Source organism: Salvelinus sp. IW2-2015, unplaced genomic scaffold (assembly GCF_002910315.2).
Source record: "Salvelinus sp. IW2-2015 unplaced genomic scaffold, ASM291031v2 Un_scaffold1267, whole genome shotgun sequence".
Classification (NCBI taxonomy): Eukaryota; Metazoa; Chordata; class Actinopteri; order Salmoniformes; family Salmonidae; genus Salvelinus; species Salvelinus sp. IW2-2015.
This window is the reverse complement of record NW_019942809.1, coordinates 90,476-113,493: the sequence shown is the minus strand read 5'-3', so window position 1 is coordinate 113,493 and position 23,018 is coordinate 90,476. Positions and strand designations below refer to the sequence as shown.

The following is a 23,018-nucleotide window of genomic DNA, read 5'->3' as shown; positions in this document are numbered from 1 at the left end:
CGTGACCAGTGAACTGAGATAAGGCGGCACTTTACCTAGCATAGCCTTGTAGATGACCTGGAGCCAGTGGGTCTGACGACGAACATGTAGCGAGGGCCAGCCGACTAGGGCATACAGGTCGCAGTGGTGGGTCGTATAAGGTGCTTTAGTAACAAAACGAATGGCACTGTGATAAACTGCATCCAGTTTGCTGAGTAGAGTATTGGAAGCTATTTTGTAGATGACATCGCCGAAGTCGAGGATCGTAGGATAGTCAGTTTTACTAGGGTAAGTTTGGCGGCGTGAGTGAAGGAGGCTTTGTTGCGGAATAGAAAAGCCGATTCTTTTGCTTTGATTTTGGATTGGAGATGTTTGATATGAGTCTGGAAGGAGAGTTTGCAGTCTAGCCAGACCACTAGGTACTTATAGATGTCCACAGATATTCTAGGTCGGAACCGTCCAGGTGGTGATGCTAGTCGGGCGTGCGGGTCAGGCAGCGAACGGTTGAAAGCATGCATTGGGTTTTACTAGTCGTTTAAGAGCAAGTTGGGAGGCCACGGAAGGAGTGTTGGTTTATGGCATTGAAGCTCGTTTGGAGGTTAGATAGTACGAGTGTCAGGAGGGCCGGAAGTATATAGAATGGTGTCGTCTGCGTAGAGGTGGATCAGGAATATCGCCCGAGCCAAGAGCAACATCATATGTTTACAATGGAAAAGAGTCGGCCCGAGAATTGAACCCTGTGGTACCCCCCATAGAACTGCCAGAGGACGACAACATGCCTCCGATTTGACACACTGAAACTCTGTCTGCAAAGTAGTTGTGTGAACCAGGCAAGGCAGTCATTAGAAAACCGAGGCTACTGAGTCTGCCGATAAGAATATGGTGATTGCAGAGTCGAAAGCCTGGCCAGGTCGATGAAGAACCGTGACTTGCACAGTAATGTCTTTTATCGATGGCGGTTATATGATATTGTTTAGTACTTGAGCGTGGCTGAAGGTTGCACCCATGACCGGCTCGGAAACCGGATTGCACAGCGGGAAGTTCAGGTGGGATTCGAGAATGGTCAGTGATCTCATAAATATTACTACGTAGAATTGCAAGAAATTCGTTTTCAAACAAGCCATAAAACTTGCTATTTCGGTGTGGTGGTATTTATGTATTCTCTCAAAAAACTATACTCTAAATGCATTATTACTGTCCAACTTGGCCCAATATACATTTCAATTTTCCCACCACGACAAGCCTACCAAGCTAGACATATTTAACCTTTATTTAACTTAGGCAAGTCAGTTAATAACAAATGATTATTTTACAATGAGGCCTACCCCGGGTAAACCTTCCCTAACCCGGACGCGCTGGGCCAAATTGTGCGCCACCCTATGCCCTGCGTCAAACCAATAGCCAACACAGGCTAAAATATCTTAAGCAGGGCTACTGGCAACTTCCAGGAGGGTCAGGCACTTGGGCTTTGCGGTGGCCAAGTGTTCACATATCGTTCTGGTTCCAATTGTCGCCATGACGATGTCGGTGGCTTTATGAACAGCAATGCGGGACACCAGTTCATTTAGATGGTTTTTCAATTTTATTATACCGTTCTTGATTGCTCCAAGACTCTCAATCGGCCTCCCAGGGCACACATGTAGCGTCTACAGTTTCTCAATCATTAGCCAGAGAGAGGAGGGAAGAAACACACCATTACCTACCTCTAGGTGCCTGTAAGCCTACATATGTTATTGGTTGTCAATTCTTAACGCTATATACTGGATAATTTACTTCCGTGTGTGTTGCACAGTTCATATGTTATTTTTAGCGACATATTTGTGCTTGGTGATCGGTTGGTGTTTCCAGGACACGAATGGAGGACTTGGCCACCCCCCATACCGGTCCCCTAGTCTTCAGTAGAGTGTGCCTGCTTGTTAGGACATAGGCTTCTGCATATGAGTTCTTCCTAGCGGTTTCTGACAGACGTTGTGATAATATAGATGAGTATGAAGGCATATAATAATTTTGACCGCTGGCATTAGTCAGCTGTATATTCTGATTAATCGAGCAGGGTTAAGGCGAGCGTAAGGCAATTACTTGCGAGTGTGAATGGGTTATTTGCCACATCTGCCAGCTGGGCTGCCATGCGTTGCTTGTATCATGTTGTGCGCTCCTATTGTAGGTGGATATAGTGGACGCAGGACAATATGCGCAACAGCAAATGCCAGTCAGGCATAACTCGACCCGAGATATACTGTTGGCTCTTCTGAAGTTATGCCCGTTGATTTGTCCTTGTCAGTTCCGTTTGTTTGATGGGGACCATATTGCGGAATGAGTGGTTGGTCGGGCTCAGCAGCTAGGGGCCAGGCGCGTTCCAACCTGCGTCTATATCACCAACCCAGTGTGCAGTGATTCTGAGGCAACAGGCGGTCTCGTCCCTGCTTGGGCCTGTTCTGCGGAGTTGTGTTGAGGGTGGCACTTTCGGTCTAAAATCCTGCCCCTTGCAGGTATGAGATGTGTGGTGCGTCGGGGGACGTTAAAACGGGTGTCCTGACTCTCTGACGGTCATTAAAGATCCCATGGCACGTTATCGTAAGAGTAGGGGTGTTAAACCCGCGGCTGATCCGGCTAATTCGCCAATCTGGCCCTCAATTAACCATCTTGTCTGGTCACCTAATAATGCCCAAGTTTTATAGATGGCTCATTCACTCCCCTCCTCTCCCCTGTATGAACTATTCCCCAGGTCGTTGGCTGCAAAGAGAACGTGTTCTCTAGTCAACTTACCTGGATAGATTTATGTGTTGTTGACTTTACTTGTTCATGAGTTTTTTGTTGTTATTATTTTTTTTGGAAAAAAATAAAGAAAAAGTACAGCGACCGAGCGTCCCGCTGGTCGCTGGCAGGATGCAGGTGGACGCCGGCAAGAAATTGACGAATACATGCTAAATGCAACGCGCGCCTGTTGGGTCAAGCAGGCCACAATTTAGGCTGACAAGCTGTGCTGCGAGAAAGCTCCATTCAAGGATTCTTGGGCCAAAAACCGTTATTGGTCGTGCAAGTGTTCCTGTTCAATACTCCACTGCAGTAGGCTAAATAGCCTACTTGGATTAATTGTGATTTATTAGTTTCAGCGGATTAGGGCTATATCCTTATTGTATAGTTTGGAACTCCCCCCCTAATTGTAATCAAAAAACATGGCAAACTTATTGGCAGAGAGCGAGTGAACCATACACACGATGGATTTGTGTGGGCATTCCATATTACAACCGGCGCTGTTTCGTGCCAAAAGTTGGGTGGCAAATGCAATATTGCTAAATGTAGCGTGTAACCCCCAAAATTCTATAGTTTGGGCGTGTTGAGTTTTCCTCTTTATTTTTTCTATAGGCTTTACTTTAACTGCTAAGTCAAGACCCAAGAGTCAAGATTTTTGAGATTTTTGACATAATTTTGGCAAAAACTTATCCCCCTCTTATAAAAAAAGTGCTTTCCTGGACCGTTTTCTCGAAATTCTTTCGACTTTTATCGTCCAATTACACATGTGAAGAACTGTAGGAAAATACTTTTGTCAAATTTTTCATTAAACATAAATTTTTTTGACATGTGGTTATTTTGCCTTAAGCAATAGTGTGTTTGTGGCATTTGGAATGTGATTTCAATAGGAAAGTCAAAAGTCAAAAAGTCAAAAATATGTCAAGATAATTTGGAAAAAACGTATCACCCCTTAAAAAGTGCATTCTGGACCCGTTTTTGAATTCTTTCGATTGTTTACGTCAGACTTACACATGTATACTAGAAATCTTATAACAATACTCTTTAGTCACATTTACTTCTAATTTTTATGAACATGTTTACTTGTACTTTAAGGAATATGTTTTGTGCTATTTTGGAATGTGATCATAGGAAGTCATAGTCAAAAGTTTAAAAGTCAAAGAATCGTTAAAAATGTTGGGAAAAACACATATATTTCATTATAAAAAAGTGCTTTCTGGACGTTTTTTGAATTCTTCGTATTTGTTACGTCCAATTCACACATGTAAGAAGTGTATGAAATACTTTATCACATTTTTACCATCATCAGTTTTTTTATAAATGTTTACTTGTACTTATCACCCCGCAAACTCCTAAAGATCACTCAGGCCAGCACCCACATTGATATTGGGCCGTATATAGTGCTCCTCATGGAACGGTCTGGATGACACCTAAAAAGCATTTAAAACCGTTTAGTGGACAGAAAAACATGCACATAAAGATATTGTTTTTTTTTACTTTTTTCTGGAAAAACCTCCGTATAAATCACGTCAGGCCAGACCCCATTGACATCGAATGAAAAAAATCATAAGAATATTTTTCAGAAAAAAAACAACCAGAATAATTTTCGACTTTTTTGGAAAAACGCTCAGTAAATCCCGGCTCAGGCCAACATCCATTGATTTCTCGTCCGTCGTAGTGCTCCCAGAAGGCGGGTATTGGAATCCGGATGCCCCTAAACGCAATTTCATCCAGGCATCTGGATACCTAAAATACAGGTGCACGAAAAAGTTTTGGACTTAGGAATATTTTTTTGAGGTTTTTGGAAATAACTCCATAAGATCACTCAGACCAATTGACCGAGATAAAAAAACAAGAAAATATGTTTGTCAGGAAAAAAAATACAGGGAACTATTTTCTGATCTTTTTTGGAAGACCTCCATAAGATCACTTCAGGCAACACCCAGTTTGATTTTCGTTCCGTCGAATAGTGCTCCAGAGCGGGTTATGGAAGTCCGGATGCCCCCTAAACGCAATTTCATCCAGGCGATCTGGTAAGCTCTAAAAAAAAATATACCTAGGGTGCACGAAAGTTGGACTTGTTTGGTGTGTGTGTGAGCTTTTCTTTGACACTCTGTTTCGAGAAATGACTGATTTTACAGTTCATCGATAGGTTGCCTAATCACACACTTAAAGTTTTGGAAAATCGTGACTTTTTTTAACCATTCGAAACAGCACCTATGACCCCATTGTTAAGGCATTGCCGTTGGCACAAGGAAGCTATAGTTATAAAGAATATGCTGACGGGGTCATGCTCTTAGGAATTCGCTGAGTTTAAGTCCTAATACTTAAAGAAACTGACTGTTCTCACAGGGTTGGATGCGACTAAAATCACCAACTGCGTGGTGGGCTATGGCAAAACACTTGTTAGGGTTATGTAACCACTTTCGGTTTTGCTCCAGGAAGCTTAGAAGTCACACAGGTGAGACTCATAGTGATGGCCTGTTGGATATGTTATCAAAGACAGGTCAGTAAGTACATTCATTAACCCACAAGGCTTCAGGTTGAAATTTAGGAGTGCACTCAATTATTTCCTATGGGCTACATTTTCATTGTACTGTGTTAAGCATGCTTTATACGCATTAGTTGTATGAACTGGCAAGGGTTACTTGCAAGATCAGGTTAGAGGCTTATACTGTAGGACCGTGGAGTGTGCCGAGGTAAAATTGTGCATTCTAACCTGAACGGTTCTCTCTCTGTCTCCCAAAAGCAAATCAAAATTGACATGGGAGGTCAATAGCATTTTGTCCGTTTTCTCTTGTAACGGTCGCGCGCTCAGACCGAGCGAGCTACGGTCAAGCGGGCATGCGTTGAACTCGGCACGGCCTGGAGATAATAGTGAATCCTTGTCGGCAGGCCTTTGTGTGTCTTAACACCGTACTTTTTTCACGCCATCCTTGCTTTTTTGCTGTGGTGTTTTTGTGTAGAGAGCTTTTCTTTGACATCTGTTGGAGAAATGACTTGATTTACAGTTCATGAGGGTTGTCTAATCACATAATTGAGTTTGAAAAATTCTGACTTTTAACCCTTCAAAACACACCTATGACCCCATTTTAAGGCACTTCCGGTTGGCACAGAAGCTATAGGTAAAGACATTATCCCTGATCGGGTTGCTTTTACAGAATCCTGAGTTTTAAGTCTATACGTTAAGAACTGACTGATTTTACACGAGCGTTGAATGCACTATATATCACAAACTGATGGTTGGGTATGGCAAAACACTTTTAGGTGATATTTAATCACTTCTGGTTGCTCCAGGAAGCTTAGAATCGACACAGGTAGACCTCATAGTGGCTTGATGGATTGTTATCAAAGACAGGTTCATAAGACATTCATAACCCACATAGGGTTTATTTAAAGAATGCACGTTAAATTTGCAATATGATTCAACACATCATATTGCAAAAGTAACACACACTGTTATTTTGCAATATGATTCAACACATCATATTGCAAAAAGTAACACACACTGTTACGTTTGCAATATGATGTGTTGAATCATATTGCAAACATACACACACTGTACTTTTGCAATATGATGTGTTGAATCATATTGCAAATTTAACGTGCATTCTTTAAATACTTTAAATACTTTAGAAATACAAAATCGAACAGGCTTGTTGGGTTTGTCTCTATGGGCCGAGCCGGTTTCAATGCACTAGTCTTGAGACTCTGGGACTTTTCTAAACGTCGCCAGTTTCGTTGAGGTCAAAATGAATTGAAAACATGGCAAATACACGAAGGCTCTTTTATCGATCCGAGAACCTTCTAGAGCCACATAATTCACCGTGCACAATCGACCTGAGGTCTAGAACAGTTTGTAAATTTTCAGAACTCTAGGTCTAAGGGCTATTTAAAAGTTGGAACAAAAGTAACTACCACAGGCACTGTCTGCCTCTTACGCCCTCAGTGTGTCCCTCCATCATTTCTGTTAGGGTGTTGTAAATTTTTCTTTGAAATCTGATGGGACTAATGACTGATTTACAGTTCAGGAGAGGTTGCCTAATCACAATATGAAGTTTTGGAAAGTTTAACTTTTTTAACCCTTCGAAACAGCCTTTTGACACCATATTATGGCACTTCCGGTTTGCACAGGAAGCTGACAGTAAAACACATATCCTCATTGGAGTAGCTTTTACAGAATCCTGAGTTTTAAGTCTATACATTAAGAACTCAGTGATTTACATAGGGCTGAATGCACATTCTCTCAAACTGCAGGTTGGGTATTGCAAACACTTTTAGGGTGATTTTAACCACTTCCGGTTGTTCCAGGAAGCTTAGAATCGACACAGGTAGACCTTATGATGGCCTGATGGACTGACACTCAAAGACAGGTTCCTAAGACCTTCATAACCCACATAGGCTTCAGGTTGAATTTGGAGGTTGCAGTCAATGTATTCCTATGGGGCGAAATGTCATTGTAAACTTTTTGATCTAAACACCTTCTTTTAACTATGAAGGGTTAATGCCACAAGGTCAAGGATAGGCTTGCACAGATGGGAGGACCTTAGGAGTGTTTCCTGAAGAGGTGAAATTGTGTTTCTAACCTTAACGATTCTCTCGCTGTCTCCCAAAAGCAAATCAAATTGACATTGAGGTCAAAAGGTCATTTTGCTCTGTCTTCTTGTAACGGTCGCTGCGCTCAGACCGAGCGAGCTACGGTCAAGCGGGGCGTCTCGTTGAACTCGGCACGGCCTAGAGATAATGGGCATGCCATTGTCGGCTTTGTGTGTCTTTAAGCACCGTACTTTAACACTCCATCATTGCTTTGTGTGTGTGTGTGTGTGTGAGAGAGAGCTTTTATTTGACATCTGTTTAGAGAAATGACTGATTTACAGTTCATGAGGGTTACCTAATCACACAAATGAAGTTTTGAAAAGATCTGACTTTTTTAACCCTTCGAAACAGCACCTTGGACACCATTTTAAAGCACTTCGGGTTGGCACAGGAAGCTTAGAATCAACACAGGTTGACCTCATAGTGGCCCGATGGATTTTCATTGAAGACAGATTCATAAGGCATTCATAACCCACATTGGCTTCAGGTTGAATTTAGAGGAGCAGTCAATGTGGCAATGTATTCCTATGGGGAGAATATATACAGTCTACAGCTGGACTTTATTGTTTATTTCACCTTTGTTTATTATCTACTTCATTTGCTTTGGCAATGTAAACATATGATTCCCATGCCAATAAAGCCAAATTATTTTTCCCAACCTTCACAGACAATATTCAACACTTTCAAATTAAGTGACAAACTAAATGCAAACCTTGAAAAAAGCACAACAAAGAATTACTCATAGTTATTTAATAAAACAGAACAAGCATTTACATTATAAACAATCACACCAAAATAGAAAATTGAACAGACAGACTAAATTACACACATTTTACACTTCTAAAATTTAAACAAGCACACCAAAATAGAAAACCACACAAAATCAGAACAGTGTAAAATGAGTCTATAACAATCTATAGGAATATTCGGAAGAGGAAGTCCTGTTGTTGGCCTTCCTTCGAGCTGCATCAGGGCTTCCCTCGCTTCTCCTGCAGCTTTAACCTCCTTGAGGCAATGGCATTTTTTAGTCGGGATTTGTTGGAGTTCAGTTTGCGCATACCTTTCAATGTGACAATGGGAGTGGTGGGGCGACTTTTTATTCATTTTGAGGGGTGAGAGTCGCATGGGGCTGATGGCAACCACCATGCGGCGCCTGGCGATCATCTTCTTCCTCTTTGGGGTGTTTTCCATCTCCACCTGAGGAGGGTGACAGAGCAAACACAAGAAATTAGATATATAAATGCACACTTGACTGTTACATAGTTTWCAAGTACATTTTGATAATCGAATGTGTCCTGTCAGAATAGCTGATCTTACTGGAGGTTGTCTGGCCATCTGTTCCTCATCTTCATCCTTTTCATCCTCCTCCTCCGAGTTGCTGGTGGACGTGCCAGACTCCTGGTACACCACCTTTTGTCTCTTCAGAGGAGGTGCTCCCCTCGGAGAGGGGGGCGTCCTCTCTCACCTTCTGCGTTATATTTCCTGAGGTGGAGGGCTGGTTCTCTGCGGCGACTGTGTTATCTACCCCCTTCAATGCAGCCTCAAAGAGTTCCCTGGTTTCATTTGCTTGGGACGGATTTAAATTCATGGCATAATATTTGTCTGCCGTCTGGATGTTGTGGCACATAAAGTTGGCCACCCTTTCCCTGTCAATTTTCGGGAGCATGTTTTTAACCTGTAAGACACACACACACACACACAAATATATGATATTACTTCGGACAACAGTGGAATAGGATCTTACAATAATTAGATTCCTATCTAATCTGACTTACGTGAGTGACAATGGAGGTCCGCAGGTCAGTGAAGGATGGACATTCGGGCAGACCCATCTCCTTCCACACCTCCCTCAGGTAGGCAGGCAGGTTCTTCATCTGCGTGTTCGTTGAATTGAAAAAGAAGTGCCGGGCCTTCTTTCCCCCTGAGAGACAGTGTTTGAACTTCAGGAAGTCCGTAAACCAACTGTACTCCTCCTTTGTCAGCGACATCTGGACCATGCCATACTCTCTGTTCGTTTTGTGTTCCCCCACCTAATAGAAATTGAACACAAAAACCCCCACAAAAATACACATTACGCTCCGGCGACTGCAGTTTCCAAAGATAAACAACCAAACAAACAAATACACACAGCCAGCTGTATTTTATAGACTTACATTGATCAGATACACCCCAGAGTGGTCACATTTAGCCTCCTCCACCTCCTTCACCAACATGTTCTTATACAGGCCTGGTCTGTGGCCATATATGGAGGTAAAATAGGCACACAGGTACCCATAGAACCGGTACTGATTCCTCTGTGTTCTTGTTTCTTCCAATGTTTCTGTGGGAACATGAAAATAAAAAAAGGCAGCTTCATAATCACACTCTGTAATGCACTCTATACACCTCTGACGTCTATAAGTGTTTAAAAACAGTGACATCACAGATTGAGAAAAACTTACTCAGCACTTCAGGGATTTTTGTCTTGGCTAGAGACTGGCACTCCAGCAGGCTCTTCTTGGACACCACCTTGCCTTCCTTGTTGTCCTTCACCTTCACCTGGTGAAGGGAAACTGGCCRTCTCATGGACCTGCTAATGCCCTTCATCAACCGGTTGATCCCCCTCCACTGGTTCACGGTCAGCCGGCAGCCAGGTGGAGGGGTCTCCTCAGAAAATTTTAGAAATGCACCAATAGTCAAGGTGTAGTGGTTGACTGTGGTGATTGCCTTGTTCTTCTGGAGGAATTGAACCCATCTGAAAAAACACACACACACACAATCAAATACTGTATTGTTAATTAATGCTTGTGAGACTAGAGAGAAAAAATAACTCTGCTTACTTCCTTATTTTGTCATGGTTTGTCAGGAAAATGAGAGAGGACTGGTAGTTCTCATTCTTCGCCATGTAGTTAAGAAATTGTGTCACCCTCTTGACCTTTTGAGGCACAATTTTCTCTTAGCTTATAGTTTGGATTGGGGCCTTCACAGGTCTTCTTGAATCCCTCGATAAACACACCTAATGAAAAAAACATAACATTTTATACTAGAATTACAATCTCATGAGGCTACATGAATCAGTCAGGTGGTTTATCCTATTATTTTCAAACACAAACTCTTGCCACTATTTGAAGAAACAGTACTTACTCATAGCAGAGCCCGGGAAGATGAGTTTGCAGCTAGATCCTGACACTGTAGGCTCCTCTCTCTGGTCCCCTGAACCTGTCGCTTGGTCCTGCTGCAGCTCCTCTATTGTGTCTGTGTCTGCCTGAAAGTTGAGGGCCTTCTTTGCTGGACTCACACTGGCAATCCCCATCTGCCTTTTCAGCAGCTGGTACTTCTTCCTCACTCTATGTAATGCAGAGATCAACTTCAGGTTGTCCTCTTTAAGTGATGTGTTGGTCTCACTTCTCATAGTCAGTGCATAATCCCTCTCTTGCACAGCTTTCTTCAGTCTCTGGCAGTGGCAGGAATCGTCTTTGCAGTCCACTTCCTCCTCTGCTTCTGTTTGTGAACAATACATTGCCTCCTCCTCCTCCTGTTCTTTCCTTGCAGTCTCCACAATATCAAAATCTGTCGCCAGTGGGATGGCAGGGATCGATGCCCTCAACGCCGCCAGCCTCTCCATCGTCAGCCGTCTCTTAAGGTCGTCTAAAACCCGTCTCCTCTGTCCTCTGTTGAGCTCTGAGTGGGTGTCCATATGCCGGTCTAGTCTGCTGAGATGTGTGGAGCATCCTAACACTGGACACTGCTCCTGCCTGACATTGACACGGCCCGACTGCCAATTACAAAGGATTATCCTTTCCTCACTGTTCCTCACATGGTGTACATACCTAAGGTGCTGACTGAAGCCAATCACAGCCTTATAGCAAATTGGACATGAGCGCACAGGAGCCATCTATACTATTCTATGCTATTGAAAAGTGAAAAAACTGTAAATGAAAAACTTAACACAATCCCTTAAGCAATACAGAAAGTACACTGTTTCAGGCTGCTTAATTGATACTCATAAACACTCCTCACCACTCTAGAATATCCTTCTTACAACAACCTGCACTCCTCTGATTGTCAGCCACAGGTGAAATGCAGTCAATTAGAAAAAAAATCTCTCTTCTCCTTTTAAACTCCCCCCCCAAACTCCTCCCATGCTGTCAGCATATGACCAAACTCTGTATTTTTCCATTTAATAATGCTCAGAGTGGGCTACATCAGATTACTTTTCTGCGGTCACCGGTCAAACCGAATGAGCTACGGTCAAGCGGGGCGTCTCGTTGAACTCGGCACGGCCTAGAGATAATAGGAATGCCATTGTCGGCTCTGTGTGTCTTTAAGCACCGTACTTTTTCACTCCATCATTGCTTTGTGTGTGTGTGTATGTGAGAGAGAGCTTTTCTTTGACATATGTTTAGAGAAATGACTGATTTACACTTCATGAGGGTTGTCTAATCACACAAATGAAGTTTTGAAAAGTTCTGACCTTTTTAACCCTTCGAAACAGCACCCATGACACCATTTTAAGGCACTTCCTGTTGGCACAGGAAGCTATAGGTAAACACATATCTTGATTGGGGTATTCTGTTACAGAATCCTGAATTTTAAGTCTATATGTTAAGAATTGACTGATCTACATAGGGTTGAATGCAGTGATTTTCAAAATTGCAAGTCATGTATAGCATGGACACCTTTTAGGGGGATTTTAACCACTTCCGGTTTGTCCAGGTAGTTTAGAATCGACACAGGTAGACCTCATAGTGGCCTGATGGATTGTCATCAAAGACAGGTTCATAAGACATTCATAACCCACATAGGCTTCAGGTTGAATGCAGTCAATGTGTTCCTATGGGATGACAATGACATCCCAAGAGCAAAAGACTTTAAATGTAGGTCAAGGGTCATTTTCTTGTCACGGTGGCTGCGCTCAGACCGAGCGAGCTACGGTCAAGCGGGGCATCCCGTTGAACTCGGCTCGGCCTGGAGTCTATGGTGATGTCATTTTAGTGGTGATATCAGAATGCTATTTTGGTGCATGCATGGAAGGCNGTTTAGTACCTTGAGCGTGGCTGAGGTGCACCCATGACCGGCTCGGAAACCGGATTGCACAGCGGAGAAGGTACGGTGGGATTCGAGATGGTCAGTGATCTCATAAATCATTACTACGTAGAATTGCAGGAAATTCGTTTCAAAACAGCCATAAAATCATGCTTTTGGTGTGGTGTATTTATGTACTGTATCTCAAAAAACTATACTCTAAATGCATTATTACTTCCAACTTGGCCCAATATACATTTCAATTTTCCCACCACGACATAGCCTACCAAGCTAGAACATTTAACCTTTATTTAACTAGGCAAGTCAGTTAATAACAAATGATTATTTTACAATGACGGCCTACCCCGGGTAAACCTTCCCCTAACCCGGACGACGCTGGGCCAATTGTGCGCCACCCTATGCCCTGCGTCTAAACCAATAGCCAACACAGGCTAAATATCTTAAGCAGGGCTACGGCAACTTCCAGGGAGGGTCAGGCACTTGGGCTTTGCGGTGGCCAAGTGTTCACATATCGTTCTGGGTTCCAATGCGCAATAGCAGGTCGGTGGACTTTTATGAACATCAATGCAGACACAGTTCATTTAGATTTTTTCATTTTATATACGTTCGGATGCTCCAAGACTCCAACCGGCCTCCCCAGCACACATGTAGCCTACAGTTCTTCATCATTAGCCAGAGAGAGGACAGGGAAGAAACCACAATTTACCTACCTCTAGGCTGCTGTAGCCTACATATTTCATTGGTTTGTCATTCTAACGCTATATATGGAATTTACTCCCGTGTGTGTTGTCACAGTTCATATGTATTTTAGGACAATTTTCGTGCTTTGGTTGGACAGAGAATTGGGTGCTTTTGACCCATCCGGCACAGCCAGAAGAGGACTGGCCACCCCTCATAGCCTGGTTCCTCTCTAGGTTTCTTMCTAGGTTTTGGCCTTTGCTTGCTGTTTGGGGTTTTAGGCTGGGTTTCTGTACAGCACTTTGATATATCAGCTGATGTAAGAAGGGCTATATAAATAAATAATTTGATTGCATTGGCATTGGCAGCAGGCTATTTGATTTTGAGAAGGGGTTTATAGGCAGCCTAAGCATTGCATTGCGCAGTGGAGTTGGGTTATTTGCCAAAGTCTGCCCTTTTGATGGTTTTGTTTTTGTTGTTTTTGAGGGAAATTGGGGTAACAATAGTTTGGTCTCCAACACAAAGCCAGCAGCATACCACCCTGCATACCACTGTTGGCTTGCTTCTGAAGCTAAGCAGGGTCGGTCCTGGTCAGTCCCTGGATGGGAGACCAGATGCTGCTGGAAGTGGTGTTGGAGGGCCAGTAGGAGGCACTCTTTCCTCTGGTCTAAAAAATATCCCAATGCCCCAGGGCAGTGATTGGGGACACTGCCCTGTGTAGGGTGCCGTCTTTCGGATGGGACGTTAAACGGGTGTCCTGACTCTCTGAGGTCATTAAAGATCCCATGGCACTTATCGTAAGAGTAGGGGTGTTAACCCCGGTGTCCTGGCTAAATTCCCAATCTGGCCCTCAAACCATCTGGTCACTATAAATCCCCAGTTTATATATTGGCTCATTCATCCCTCCTCTCCCCTGTAACTATCCAGGTGTTGCCGCAAATGAGAACGTGTTCTCAGTCAACTTACTGGTAAAATACGGTAAAAAAAAAAAAAATACAGCTTACCGAGCGTCCTCTGCTGGTCTGCTGGCAGACATGAACAGCGGTGCCAAGAAATCTAAAATAACTAAATGCAACGCGGCGCTCTGTGGGTCAATAATGCACAATTAGGCTACAAGCTGGCTCGCAGAAATGCTCCATTCAAATCCTTGCCAAACCGTTAATTTGCGCTGCAAGTCTGTTCAATACCCACTGCAGTAAGCCTAATAGCCTACTTTTATTAAATTGTGATTATAGTTTCAGGGATTAGGCTAATAGCCTATTGGGCAGAGGAAATTCGTCTTTGAAGTATATAATTGAGTAAATCATCCACGTCTGTAATGAAGATCAAGAAAGGCAATCAGCGAGGACTCGGCTCCCGTTTCTACTGTGATTCTAAAAACACCAGAGAGATTAACGATGAAGTGATTTATTATTTTCTTCCAAAAACTCCATAAAACCACTGGGGAAAATACAAACTGAGCATTACAGAAGGCAAAAAAAAAAAAAAAATGTGGCGAGTAGGTAAACCTATAGTTGTGAACAAGTAATACAAATATAACTGTATAAAAAAGAAAGTCAAACAAATATAAAACGTTATAAAATCCAATTGCGAAGGAAATCCTGTATTAAAGGTGGGGGGAAAAATGACTTAAAAAGACAAATCCAAATTGAGACACCAATGAGTATACAAAACATTAAGAACACCTGCTCTTTCCCATGACAGACTGACCATGTGAATCCAGCTGAAAGCTATGATCCCTTATTGATATCACTTGTTAAATCCACTTCAAATCAGTGTAGATGAAGGGGAGGAGACATGTTAAAGAAGGATTTTCAAGCCTTGAGACAAATGAGACATGGATTGTGATGTGTGCCATTCAGAGGGTGAGGCAACTCCACATTAGGAAGGTGTCCCTAATGTTTGGTATACTCAGTGTATTTTTGTATTCTGGACTTCAATCATTTTTAAATGATATTTTTATGCATCACTACTACTGTAGAWTAATGTCATATATTATTATAATTTTGGTATACCTATATTACAATGCAAATTCTTCATTAGTTCCATAGTCCATTCTGTCACTTTCTAGTTACCAACCAATCCAAAAAGGGTGACCACTGAACAGGGATTTGAACCTTGCCTACCCCCTTACACACCCTAGTCAGCACCCAACCACCCCACGTCACTCCTTCCCTCAGTAAAACCACTCATAAAACCTTTATTCAAGAAAATAAACAATCTTTCATTTCAGAAATGTAGTACCTTTATTGGAGAGTTAGAGTAGCTACCATTTCTAGTTGCCTTCTCATGAACATTACAACTGTTATTGACCTCAACGATAATGCTGCTGTTACCAAATCTTTTGTTGGGAATTATCTGTCTGGTCAATACATATTATTATCTTTACACTCAAATTGATCACCACAACTTTACACTCAAATTGATCACCACAACATACAGTGTAACAAAAGAGTTGTTATGAGGGGAAGATATTTGGATAAAAATTCTGAAAAAATTGTTACCACAACTAAAATGTGGTTGGAAGTTAGCCAGTAAGACCATCATTTCAAACAACAGTATCCTGATAAGGGTGCTGTAGGCCTCATCACAGCTAGCTGTCTGACATCTAAAGTAGCAATGCTGTGTGTAAAGTTTGTCATCTGTTAACAGTGTTGGAGATCCATACCGTTATCTATGTGAAATTTGGATTGAATAAAAAGACACTATCAAAAATACTTTAGGGTAAATAAAGGTTGTGTAGAAATCTTGATCTATTGTACTGAATTAAACTGGAGTCCTGTATCAGAATTGTTTTAGCACCAATCAGCTGACTGATACAATCGATAAAGGACACTTCAGAGAGATATGTGTATTTTAGAATGAAATGGGTGATTTTGTAGTTTTAGAATGATATGGGTGAATTAATAATTTTACAGTGATACGGGTGACTTTATGCATTTCATAAATGATTGTGATGAGACACAACATAGTCCTACTGTGTCATTGCAACTGATCGATTATCAATGATATATAGAATTACATATATTGCTTGAACAGTAATAAGTAACAAATTCAACGGAAACAAAAAATAAGCTACAATAATGAACTACGGTAAAGTAATACAATCTTGCTGATCTAGTGGCAATAAAAAACACAAAATGAATTTAAGTGGGATTATTGCTGAGTTGAGTTTGTGTGTTGAGCTGTTACAATGGCAATTGCTTATTCTGTCACGTGAATATTATCTGAGATTGATTTCAACCAACACTGTAACAAAAAAAACGGACTCTTGTGCGTAAACAACTATATGTGAGTATAGCATCACAATGAATTCCTTTTTGTTTAAAGAAAAGATGCGTTAGGATTGTGTCAAGTGCTGGGTTTCATGCCGACGTGCACATACAGTACATACAGAGAAAACAGATAGAGAGAAGAGGAAAAAGACCATTACAATCACTCTCTCACACACACACACATACACACTCACACACACACATACACAGATATCAACACTTGTGGTGGAATGGTTGAGGAGCTGGTTGAAGCGGTGCTGCTAAATTCGCCAAAAGGTATCTAACAGTGTGGTCACTTTGTTTCACCAGAGGGGGGAGAGGATCCCAAAAGAGGAGACTTTGGTGATACCTTGAGGGTAAAACAATATTGTAAATCATCACCTGATGTACCCACAAATGAGTGTGTGTTTGTTTTTGTTCAAATGTTAACGGAAATTCTCTATTTGACAACACTTACAGGGGAAGGAGGCTTGGCGAAGTTGAGGTGAGCGTAGAGAAGCACAGCGATGTCATTCTGACTGGCCTCCAGGGCTATGGACAGGGCTGAACTGCCATCCTAGAGGAGAGAGAGATAATAACCATAGGTTGGTTGCCAAAGAGAGACAGGGTGAGAAAGACAAGACAAAGTAGGTCAGGCTGAGGGAAGGATGAGAGACAGGGTTGGGAGCTGGTGCACAGAGCTGCACCGCCGAGAGCAAAATAGAGAGACAGAAGAGAAAGTAAAAACCAACAGTCAAAGACGCTGTATTGACATGGGAGACAGACTCATAGATACTGTTAGACAGAGAGTAGGGAAAACGAGGTGGGAAAACCACTAAGTAAAATGCTATGTAAAATCCTAGAAGTTTGGGAGCAGGCTTGTTGACTCACGTTATCAGTGAGGGTGACATCACAGCCTGGCATAGACAGCAGCTGACGAACGATGTCGACGTGGCCGTGCTCGCAGGCACACATGAGCGCCGTGGAGCCGTCGTCGTCGCGGATGTTGACCTGTGCCCCGCAGGAGAGCAGCGCCCGTACCATGTCCCCTCGCCCGTGACTCACTGCCAGCATCAACGCCGTCTGACCCGCCTAACAACATACAACAGTTACCCGTTAGGAAGGCCACGAGTTTTACCAGTCTCTTGACCGTGTGACCTTCTGACCCGGAAAAACTCCAGGCAGTAGTTATAAGAGCTGGCCTAACACCAACAGTCAGCTTTTCTTACACAAAATTTCAAAACCATCGGAGACAAGAAAAGACATGTCCTGGCCCAACATAATCATTTGAGAATTTTAATTCCATCAGAACATAGATACAATGTGGAGCTATCAGCAACATACATGCAAAAGAGCCATCTAACTGAAGTAGCTGAAATAGCCATTTTGTCAGGGGCTTGGGAGGGATGTCATTGGTCTGCCTGAGCTTGGCTGTGTGCAGGGAGGCCTGCTGTCCAGCAGGGGGCATAGTGTACCTGGCTGGCTTTGGCGTTCACATCCCCTGTGCGCAGCAGCTGCAGGACGGTGTGAAGGTCACTGTCAGAGTGGAAGGCAGCCAGAGCTGTCAACATGATGGCTGTGTACCCGGCCTTGTTCTGCTTGTCAGCATTACACAGGCCTGACAGGGAGAGAGCGACCAGGACACGTTTATTATGGGAATATCCCTAAGCCATTCCACTAACAGTCATGCAGTACATAAAGGTTATACATACAGTCAATTGTATCTATGGCTCTGTGGCAGACCACAAGTCTGTGTTAGATATACACATTCATACAGTGCTGATCCATGTACTATACAAACAAACCAAACACTTACTTGTCGACCATAAAAGTAAACCACTATTCTCTTGTCTGTAAACACACACATCCCCCAGTCACTCACCAGTGTCCAGCAGCAGCTTGACCACAGGGAAGTTGGAGTGGGAGACGGTGTAGTGCAGGGCCGTGTTGCCGTTGCCGTCGGCCATATTGACCACGAACTTCAGCAGCTGTGGGGAGACGGAGGAGAAGGTATCCATATAGGCCCTGACCATGGCAGTGTCAGCTGCCTTGTGACAGGACACACGAAGCCACTCCTGGAGCACCATGGTGTAGGCTGTCCTCTGRRGAGGGAAMACACAGAGACCGGTCTCAGACTAACAACCAGACAGGACTGGTCAAAGTAACTCACACTGTTTATGATACACAGATGAATGTAGGCCTAACAGCTTTAGCTTAATGGGATAACACGGTATTGTAAAGTGCAGGAGACCAGAGTTCAAATCCCCGTCGGTTACATGAACACAATCGTGTAGAAAGTGACTATATGAAATGACAAGTCACAGATGAAGTCCTCTAAACTGGCATGGTGGGCAGAGTAAAAGAGGAAATGTGTATAATAGCATACCGCTGCTTGCTGGCTGAAAGCATTTGGTTCACCCAGGGCTTTCTGCAGGGCATGGAGAGATGCCATCAGGCTCTCACTGAACTCCAGTCTGACAGAGATGAAAGAAAGCACAGCAAATTCAAACACACACATATATACATACATACACAATATCATACTGCACTTGAGATCATTAATGGAATGACGAATCTACTGATTAGAGTTTTTAAATGGTTATGCTGGTTTACCTGGTTTCTTGACTGGCTGCTCCAGCAGCACTTGGGGCGTTTCCAGGTGCTGGTGTCGAGGCTGATGATTGGACTCTCCTCTGCTGGGAGCTTTGTTCAGTAGCTGACGATTGGGTGGCCCAATGCTGAGGGGCGAGGTCAGTAGTTTGTGATTTGATGGCATCTAGCTGAACGGTGACATCAGTGGAACTTGATTGGGTGACACCCTGCTTTACTTCCGGGTTAGTGGCTTCTGGTTGGCATCTGGGTGGCTTGGGGGGTGCAGAACAGGTAGCAGCTGATTGCACGGTGCACTGCTCAGGTGTAGTGGGTTCAGTGCTAGTATTTATGGAGGTRCACTCCTGAGGGATGGGGTCTGGGACSRATGATTGAACAATACTCCCCTGACGGACACAGTCATTGGCTGGAGACGGGTAGGTAGTCTCAGTGGGGGCAGAGTCAGAGGCACATTGCTGCACGGCAGTGTTCAAGGCTGGTGATAAGGTGGCTACATGCTGCAGTCCTATGCTTATGGTTGCTGATTGGCTGGTGCTCCGCTCAGAGGCAGGTTCGCAGGCTGGTGGTTGGACGGYAGTGGCTGGGAGCGGGGTGGCATGCTCTAGCCTTGTGGAGGAGACTGGGACTSCTGCTGCTTGCTGGTGCTGTCCCGCTGCAGACTCTGGTGCTTCTGGGAGTTTCTCTGTGGTCTCATGATATTCACTGGCATCACTCTCYTCTGAACTCTCACTGCTACTGTCGTCTGAGGAGGTGGACTCATACCTGCAGGACAGAACTGATCTATCACACACGTCAACTCACCATCTCTGTAGTGTAACATGAATACGCTGTTACACATAAGCAATGTCATACACTATCAATAACACACGTACCCTCCATTGACTCCAGTGAACTGCAGGTTCTTCTTGGTGGATGGAGAGCCAGGTTCTCCTTCTGCCTTACGTTTCATAATGGACCTCAGGGCGGTCTGGGGAGAGGCTCCTGCAGCTGGAGAGAAGACCCAATGTTGCCACAATGTTATGTWACGTCAGGGACAGTCAGCGGGAGGGTTAAGGTAAGGAGTCGTACGGTCCATAGCTACCTGGTGGGTCTTCTTGAGACTGGACGGTGTTAATGGTAGTGTGCTGGGTTGTCTCTCCTTCATTCAGATGCAGCAAAGCCATCCGATTACCAATGGTGTCAATGGCGATGGCAGGATTATTGACAGGCACAGAGGTGGACAGCTCACTTCTTAGGACCTCTCGGACCTGTTTGGAGGAGATGGCGATGGGCAGCTCAACAGCTGCATCTAGAGGAATGGGAAGGAAGAGGACAAAAGATGGAAGGGATCAACAATCAAAGAAAACACATGGTTTTTCAACCTAACAACTAGTTGTTATAGAGAACATTTGTACATTTTACAGGAGCATATAGGGGTAAGGGCCTTGCTCAGGGGCACATCGACATCATCTTTCACCTAGTTGGCTCATGGATTTGAACCAGTGACCTTTAGGTTACTGGCCCAACGCTCTTAATCACTAGACTACCATTTAAACCTACTTCATTTAATTTGATATCACTTGTCACTTATCACTGAAGTCAGACCTACCCTCTGGGCCCAGGGCCTGTGCATGTCCTCTGTGGGTTCCCTCCAGGACTGTACCACCTGGAGGGAGGGAGGGGCAGCTGCACCCCTCTGCTCGGAGCAACGTGCCCACCCCTACCACAGTGGCTGGTTGCTCCAGCGTGTACACCTGGATTCCCACAGTCCTCTGCGCCCGGTGATGGGGCTGCTGGGTAAAGCTGACTACCGTTTGCAGGCTGCGTCCCTGCTGCTCCTGCCAGCTCAGACTGGTGGCCCTGACCGAGTGGTTTGCCTGGGGGGCCWGAGCCTGCCTCTCCCTYTGAGCTGCCTGCACCTGCTGCTGGGCAGCCTGCAGCTCCTGCATCGTCCTCTTCAGCTGGCCCTCCAGCTGGCCCACCTGGCTCTTCAGGGCCTCTGTCTCYGGCACCAGCCCCAKGTCCTGCTCCTKCACCCCAATGCCCACATCCACCTGCTGGCTGCCCCTCGCCTCCTCTGGTCCCACCCCAATGGTACGCACTTCCCTCTGCCCAGCCGGCCGCGCTCCACCCACGATCACCGTGTCCTCAATCTCACAGCCTGAGTCTGCCTGTGGCCTGGAGCCCTCAGGACTGGTGGGGGTGGTGGGGGACAGAGGCCCTGCTGCAACCCTGGTGGTGGCTCCAGCTCCAGAGCTCACCTCCTCTTCTGGGATGTCGATGTAGAGCTCCCCTCGGGGCCGGCCCACTCTGCCGAAGCCAAGGGTGTGTCCCAGAAACTTCTGACTCTTCAGCTGGACGCTTAGCTGCCTCTTCTCCTCCTGCAGCACAGAGATCTTCACCTGGAGCACAGGGATGGTCTTCACCTGCTCCTCCAGCTCCCGGATCTTCCTGAGAGCCACCGCCATCTGCTCTCTCACATGCTGCAGGTGGGCCGGGGTGGGCGACACGGGCGTGGACAGGCCGGAGCTCATGGGGGTGAAGGAGCCCGTTCCTCCTCCATGGGTGCGGTTGTAGCTGTGGGCGCTGCTCAGGGAGGTGGTGGATCCGGCCATGCTGTTGTGCATGCTACCMAGTGTGCTGGAGAACCTCCTGGGGGCCCCTTCTTTCTCTTCCTCCAAYTTCCTGCGGGCGTCCAGCAGGGTCTTCTCCACCCGGGCCGTGCTGAAGCTGGGCCTCTGGGAGTGGGAGYTGTGTGGGTGGTAGCCCGGGGCGCAGTAGGAGAAGGATGATTGGCGGCTGTCCTGGCTGGTGTTGGAGCACAGGGACTCTGTGGAGGTCCACCAGGAGCCTGTGTAGCCGTACCCCCGGGGGAGAGACCCGTAGCGGGGCCGGCGCTGACCGGGCACCTTCTTGATGGTGTTTCCCTTCTCGATGTCGTTGACATACTTGAGGAAGTCTAGGTCCAGACGGTAGCCGTAGGGGGTCTCCACAGAGTAGGGCGCCTCCTGCTCCTTCCCGTGCAGGGAGGGGGGAGCGGACGGGGTAAGCTTCCCTGCAGGGAACAGGAAATAGAGTTAAAACAAGCGGAAATCTGCCATCTAATCTCGGACTCAGACTTCAGAAAATAGCATTATCTCTCGGGGATACTGAGTGCTTGGGTATGCACTCTAATAGTAGCTACACAAATTAGATAGAAACAAAGTTTGATAAATAAAGTAGTCGTTTATAGCCAGACCTTGATTGGTTTAAGATATCTAAAGACTTTAGATCAACCTAAGTTATTTTGGATGTTAAACACTTTAGGCCAAGGCCGATTAGGTTAAATCCTGGACTGAAAAGCATGCCCAATGGAGAAACTCCATTGAAATTACTTTATGGTCTTAATCTGTGTCTGGGAAACAGTCCCTACATGAGAAATAGATTATACACTCACATGATAGTTTGTGGGAGATGATTCAGTATTATGATGTTAAGAAATAGAAAGAGTAGAGTTAGGACCATACCTCCTGGGAAGCTGGGGTCCATGTGCAGCACCTGAGCCATGATGTCACACGTTCACCCACAAAACCTCACCTGGGGGGAGAGAAAGACACAGTCACACAAACCTATCAAACACTTCCACAACACAGTCAGAAGAACTACTCCTAATTGAGCAAACCACTGTAAGATATTTGCCAATACATTGTACACAAAGGGGGTATACCATAGATACACAGCAGGGGAAAGGCCAGTGAAAAAAAGGTGAAATCTAGAACCTTAAAGGGTTCTTCAGTTGCCCCCATAGGGAAACCCATTGAAGAACCATTTTTCGCTACAGGTAGAATCCTTTTCATTCCAGGCAGAACCCTTTCCACAGAGGGTTCTACATGGAACCAAAAAGGGATATACCTGGAACCGAAAAGGATTCTACCTGGAACCAAAAAGGGTTCTCCTATGTGGACAGCCGAAGAACCCTTTTGGAACCCTTGTTTCTAAGAGTGTAGGGTCACAATGACAACCCTTGTAGTTGAAGAGTCTCTCTCACGAGGGCGGAGTAGTATAAGCTGGGTTTGTATTGGTCAATATACTGCTTCTTTGTTGGGATGGCCTGAGAGTTTAATTGGTCATACTGTAGGATGGTCATATGGTGGGTTGGCTATATCT

General features: G+C 44.7%; 2 protein-coding genes across 4 annotated transcripts in view; both read right to left on the bottom strand.

Moving 5' to 3' along the window:
* Positions 1-23,018, bottom strand: part of LOC112070243 (KN motif and ankyrin repeat domain-containing protein 2) — a 147,961-nt gene that overhangs the window by 117,883 nt on the left and 7,060 nt on the right. For 2 of the 3 annotated variants that reach the window (XM_070438894.1, XM_024137665.2), the window contains exons 2-12: positions 22,379-22,448; positions 20,482-21,927; positions 19,975-20,181; positions 19,766-19,880; positions 18,897-19,655; positions 18,670-18,757; positions 18,166-18,385; positions 17,759-17,901; positions 17,175-17,375; positions 16,762-16,860; positions 14,783-16,653 (exon numbers count right to left, since the gene is read on the bottom strand). In XM_070438894.1, the coding sequence (XP_070294995.1) occupies positions 16,597-16,653; positions 16,762-16,860; positions 17,175-17,375; positions 17,759-17,901; positions 18,166-18,385; positions 18,670-18,757; positions 18,897-19,655; positions 19,766-19,880; positions 19,975-20,181; positions 20,482-21,927; positions 22,379-22,418 (3,375 nt within the window). In that variant the 5' untranslated portion in view covers positions 22,419-22,448 and the 3' untranslated portion in view covers positions 14,783-16,596. Of the gene's footprint in view, positions 1-14,782; positions 16,654-16,761; positions 16,861-17,174; positions 17,376-17,758; positions 17,902-18,165; positions 18,386-18,669; positions 18,758-18,896; positions 19,656-19,765; positions 19,881-19,974; positions 20,182-20,481; positions 21,928-22,378; positions 22,449-23,018 lie in introns of those variants that run through there. The other variant, XR_011475542.1, reaches the window with a different exon arrangement.
* LOC112070262 (uncharacterized) lies at positions 8,120-10,524 on the bottom strand. The gene is made up of 7 exons (XM_024137681.2): positions 10,450-10,524; positions 10,146-10,321; positions 9,768-10,060; positions 9,480-9,646; positions 9,102-9,356; positions 8,644-9,001; positions 8,120-8,523 (listed from the first exon to the last, which is right to left on the bottom strand). Exons 2-6 carry the CDS (start codon positions 10,208-10,210, stop codon positions 8,684-8,686), a joined length of 1,098 nt encoding a protein of 365 aa, XP_023993449.1. The 5' UTR covers positions 10,211-10,321; positions 10,450-10,524; the 3' UTR covers positions 8,120-8,523; positions 8,644-8,683.